The sequence below is a fragment of the Choristoneura fumiferana genome, chromosome 2 (assembly GCF_025370935.1).
Source record: "Choristoneura fumiferana chromosome 2, NRCan_CFum_1, whole genome shotgun sequence".
Taxonomy (NCBI): domain Eukaryota; kingdom Metazoa; phylum Arthropoda; class Insecta; order Lepidoptera; family Tortricidae; genus Choristoneura; species Choristoneura fumiferana.
This window is the reverse complement of record NC_133473.1, coordinates 5,452,398-5,458,190: the sequence shown is the minus strand read 5'-3', so window position 1 is coordinate 5,458,190 and position 5,793 is coordinate 5,452,398. Positions and strand designations below refer to the sequence as shown.

Sequence of the window (5,793 nt, the reverse complement as noted above, 5' to 3'; positions counted from 1 at the left end):
ATCTCACGTTGCTTATTTCTACTACGCTACTTATGAACTACTTACTTACTTTTGTATTTTCGATATGGTTTCACGGGATACCCGTAAAAGTAACAAATTTGGAGTTGAAATAAAAAATACAAAAAGACTCCAAAAAACCAATCATAGTTATTTATGTTAGTTACTTTAGTTTATAACTATATGGAAATGGCGGGCTGCTGGGGAGTTGATGCAAAGCGTTTTGTGCGGGATTTGGGCCGTCGGCTCAGGCAAAAAGGGGAGGACCCTCGAGTCATTTCTGGTGCAAAGGCTGTCCTTAGGTATTCAACGTGGTAATGCCGCGAGCGTTATGGGCACCTTTGCGCCGGGAATGGCAAGGGGCAGTTATTTTAATAAACTATATTTGCAATAATTGCTTATTGTGTTTTTGAAAAAAAAAATTGAATAAAGATCGGGTTTATAACTTAGAAATTAGTAGGGATATATATGTCGGCGGCCGATCGTAAAATCCGCCAGATCACGAAATTCCTAGGCATATCGTGAAATGCCGCCATTTCATGAATTGGCTAAGGGACATCCGCCATATCGTTCAAAACTCACCGTTTAACGATTTGCCTAGTGACGTTTAGGCAGATCATGAAATTCCTAGGCATATCATGAAGCGCCGCCATTTCATGATTTGGCCAGTTTAGGCAGATCATGAAATTCCTAGGCATATCATGAAACGCCGCCATATCGGTTCTGGCACTTCGCCGGCCGCTGCCGCGGCACGCTCGCTTCGCTCGCTCGGCTCGTGCGTCGTGATCACAATTAAAACTAACCACTCCTCGCTTCGCTCGTCGTACCTAAATTTTTCTATATAAATAAGTGACAACTAGTGAATACTTTATTTATCAACAAAAATACTAGCCTCTAAAATACGGGCAGACGTCCATGGTTTTTTCACATTGTGCACAGAATACGTTTGATTCACATAAAAAGAACGGAGCTGATGTTCAAAAGTTTCTTTTGCACTTCTATTTTGAATTCAATCACTAGTTTCGGTTTAAAAATAATTTTGTTGCGACGCCGACATTTTTTCACGCGCTAAACAAACACGACCGGTCAGCTGGTCACGGCCGCCATTGCTTACGCAGCGCCACCAGTGGCCAAAAAAGAAACTATTTTACGATGTGCCCGGTATAGAGCTAGGAATATCGACGAATGCGTTGCTCTAATTGATCTGCCGTATTATTTCTCAGGCACATCGTGATATGCCTGGCCAACGTTTAGGCATATCATGAAATGGCGGCGTTTCACGGTATGCCTAGGAATTTCGTGATCTGGCGGATTTTACGATCGGCCGCCGACATATATTATAACTTTTCTTTGCATTTTGACGCATTGATGGGTAAGTTCAGAGCAAAGGGGCCATCTTTTTAGTTGCAACCAGACCCGGGAATAAATAATTTTAGTAATTAATTTTCCAAAAATTTCATTTTTCCAGCCCTCCGTGATGCTCCCAATATGGACATCCGAGTTCCTCCAAGCCGTCTCCCGTATGGACCCGAAGTTCATTGCTCTCCATCTGCAAGAAGTCGGCGGGAAGGCCTATGAGAAGTCCATGCAGTATGTCAAGGACTTTGTACAGAGGCTTTGTGACTGCCCGGAGCTCAGGCTGTATGACAAGATCAGGATATTCCTGGATGAGGACTTCAGTTCACCGGAGAAGTTCACGGTGAGTTTGTTTTGAGTATGAAGCCCGCTTTCCATCGCGAGCAGAGCGGACTCATTAATGACTTAGTCGTATAGTCGACGAATGTATGGGAGCCCCCCTTAAATATTTATTTTATTCTGCTTTTAGTATTTTTGGGTATAGCGGCAACAGAAATATAATTTAATCTGTGAAAATTTCAACTGTCTATCTATTACGCTTCATGAGATACAGCCTGGTGACATTGAACAATTTGGAAAACCCCCGACTTTGCTGAACCGATTTTGATGAAACATGTCTAAGAACTATCGCTAAAAAACCTGATTTCAAATAAAAAAAAAACACAATCAAATCGGTCCACCCGTTTAAGAGCTACGGTGCCACAGACAGACACACAGATATAGACACGCACACAGACAGACAGACAGACACACATAGCGGTCAACTTATAACACCCCTTTTTTTCTCGAATCTACAAACCATTTAAACAAACAAAAAAAAAACCTTTCTTTTTCGTAACTTATTTCAATTTGTGCCTTTTCAGGCTCTCGGAAACATGTACTTCGCTCACTCATCGCTGACCGATCTCAAGATCTGGGACTTCGAACTGAAGGCTTACGTGGAAGCTGCTGGCAAGGAGATTCACAGCGGCAACATTGAAAAGGTGACCACTAAAGAGAAGGCCAAGTTCCCGCAGCATTTCTTCCCTGAGGTGAGCTTTAAAATAGAATAATTAATTATCTTATATATGATATTAATTATCTTAAGATTGTTTTTTTTTGGAATCTTTTTTGTATTTTTTGGGTGAGCGGTTAGTTCCAATGGAGTGCTGAAAGTTTCTCAATGAGGGCTACAGCATAGATGTCGCTAGTGTCGCTGCTTAAGTGACTAAATAAGAAAACAAACACGTACCAAAATTGTAGGATCGTAAAAATTGAAGAAAAGGCACTTTTTATAGTAAAATAAAATATAATTATAAATTTTCAAAATAACTAAATCAAATCACGTCTTTCGTCTTTTCGTCGCTTAGCAATTCCCCCGTTCTACATTTAAACTCAAAATACACCTGCTGCTTATTCATTCTTCCTCTGTCACTCACATACACTCACATCTCATGCTATCTCTTACACTCTTCATACGTCATGATTACACTCCTTTCCACTCATCCTACAGTCGGCCCTCCTGCATTTAGTCTGCCCTCAGACTACACAACATAAAGCTCTGAAACTAACTTAATTAACTCTATTATCTTCCCTCTACATCAACAAAATAACTTAAAATTCAACTGTAAAACAAAACAACTTAAAACATCTGACTACAACAGAGAACAATAAAACACTAAATTAAATAATAAAAATCTGCAGTAAAGTAAATTCTACCTCCTAGTCATATCAATCATGTCAGGTACTATGTGAAATTGAGATGTTCTGAGTACCTATAGTCATCAACTTCTTTTTTGGTTTTGGCATCTGGTATGGATCTAAGTATTCGGACTTACGATTTATGCCTGCTTGAGACTGAGTACGTGTGACCTCCACCAAGTCATTCTCGTTGTATGTAGTGCTCTCTTTTCTTCTATGGCAATGCTTTCTGTTATCTTTCTTGTAGTCTTTCTGTAATCTTCTCGCGTTCAACATGTTACTTTCTTTAATTTTCTGGTCTATATAACTCGTAAATTTCATGATCTTCTTTTAATTCATTCTTTGCACTTTTCTTAGCTGAAGTAAACGCTTGTTGTTCCTCTTTTAATTTCTTAATCTCTTCCTGTAAAATTCAGGAATGAGTGATATGCTGAATGACTGATTGAATGTGATGATCGAATGACGGAGATGGAGTGAATGAGTGTCGGGGAGAAAGACGTAAGACGTGTGTGCGAAAGGACGTGTTGCTTTATTATTTCAACTAAGATTGTGTTTTTTTAAGTTTCTTTTGAATTATATTTTATCTCGCCAACTAAGGTGTTTTTCTTAAAGTAAAACTCTACAGTTTTAAAACTGTAGAGTTTTATTTTAAGGAAACACCTTAGTTGGCGAGATAAAATATAATTCAATAAAAACTCAAAAGAAACACAATCTTAATTAAAATAACCAAATCAAACACGTCCTTTCGCGCACACGTCTTACGTCTTTCTCCTCGACACTCATTCACTCCATCTCCCTCATTCGATCATCACATTCAATCAGTCATTCAGCATATCACTCATTCCTACAGCTCGGCCTTCCTGCTTGTGCCTGTCCTCAGGCACACCGTACCTAAAGTTACACAATGCAAAACATCTTTAAACTGGCTCATAATAAACCAAAACTAAACCGTCATTCATCAAACTAAACAAAGAAACAAAATCTTAACATTAACGCCTAATTAGTCTTTTCAACATCAAACCATTATAAAACCTCATCATAAACATCTCATATTATTTTACAAAGCCGAATCATTAAAATTTTATCAAAAAAAATCGTTTATGGGGCAGTCAGTCGAATACTTTTCGTGAAACCGCAAAAATATAAGAAATAAAAATTCTACCTTATTATATGCAGTGCAGCATAACGTCTTTTGACTGACCCGCAGTTCATTGACCCCTAGGCCACGGCTTCATGTAATCAGCTGACGTAGAAGAACGAGTGGGTCCTTCTGTCGAACTGTCGGCCTTCTCTACGTCGTACCGGTCCTTGCCCGTCGCGGCTGTCACACGGTAGGGTCCCAGAAATTTAGGTTTCAATTTCAAACATGTACCAAACTGCGTCCTCATGATAGCCACACGATCTCCAACATGATACAATGTGCTAACTTTGCGTCGTTTATTGTAGTTACGTCTATTTTCTTCTTGCACCTTCAATATTTGCGCCTTTTCTGAACATCGTAGCTGCTCTCGGTTACAGATATAAGCATCTCGTTCCTCTTGCAATAACATATCGTATATTTCAATATCTTCCTTTGTTCGCATTTTCGTTCCAAACATCAGTTCAAATGGTGTCGTATCGATACTTCTTTGATACGTGCTATTAAGAGCTGTCTGCAGTCTCGCAACATGCTTATACCACAGTCCTGGATCTGAAATGCACAGCTTCGTCAATACTGATACCAAAATGCGATGGATTCTTTCAACTTGTCCGTTTCCTCTTGGAATTCCAGTCGTAATAAGCGTATGTTGAATATTCTCCATCTGACAATATTCCTTAAACTCGTTATGTGGTGCATTGGAGAAATTCGTGTCTGTACCACTGTCCAGCTGTGGTGTAGCGGTATAGCACGCGGCACGGAACACCTGGGTTCGATTCCCAGCGCTGGTCTTATTTTTCTGGTTTTTCTGTGCATCTATATTTCAGTTTGTATTTTCGATAATAATTATCTTGTTACTAGAGCCGTGGTTTTCAACCTTTTGGTTTTAATGACACACTTTTCGTTCATCAAAGTTTCACGGTACACCAGTCAAAAATAGCCAAGTGCGAGTCGGACTGTCGCATAGAGGCTTCCACCCGCCCAGCAATTCCTTACGCTCCGTTACCATAACCTGACAACGCGAATCGCACACGCCACGCGTCAGTTGTTTTCGTACTATTTTCTCATTATAATAGCTATTCATGATTTAAATGCAGCATACACTTCGCGGCAATCGCGGCACACCTAAAAGTATTCGCGGCACACTGGTTGAAAACGTCTGCACTACAGAGCGGTAGAAGTCGCCTCCTAGCGCCATCTAGTGAGCAAGTACAGAAATCCTACATCGCACCATCAAAGTTCCTCAACTCGGACGCATTATATATAATTTCCGACGCTCGTCCTTCGGACTTCGGTCCCCAGGCATAACACCTGCCAGGAGAGATCTCTCTATTGTGGCCTATAACTTATGCAGCAAATAAATTATTTTGTTTTGATAGGTTGAAGTTGCGTCAACGCACAAAGCGCCTAAACTACGTAGAATAGGAGCTCCGCAGAGCAAATCGTCCGTGGTTTGGGAAGCAGAGGATCGTGGGTTCAAACTGAAACCCCGGCTTGCACCTCTAAGTTTTTCGAAATTCGTGTGCGAAATTACATTTGAAATTTACCACGAGCTTTTGAAGGAAAACATCGTGTGGAAACCTGCACAAACCTGCGAAGCAATTCAATGGTGTGTGTGAAGT

General features: G+C 40.3%; 1 protein-coding gene across 1 annotated transcript in view; it reads left to right on the top strand.

The window, feature by feature from the left end:
• The window catches only part of LOC141445409 (inositol polyphosphate-5-phosphatase A-like), a 5,844-nt gene extending 3,439 nt beyond the window's left edge, over positions 1-2,405 (top strand). Inside the window, exons 2-3 of the mRNA XM_074111251.1 lie at positions 1,466-1,696; positions 2,217-2,405. Coding sequence (XP_073967352.1) covers positions 1,466-1,696; positions 2,217-2,405 — 420 coding nt within the window. The remainder of the gene's footprint in view (positions 1-1,465; positions 1,697-2,216) is intronic.
• The last annotated feature ends 3,388 nt before the right edge of the window (positions 2,406-5,793 follow it).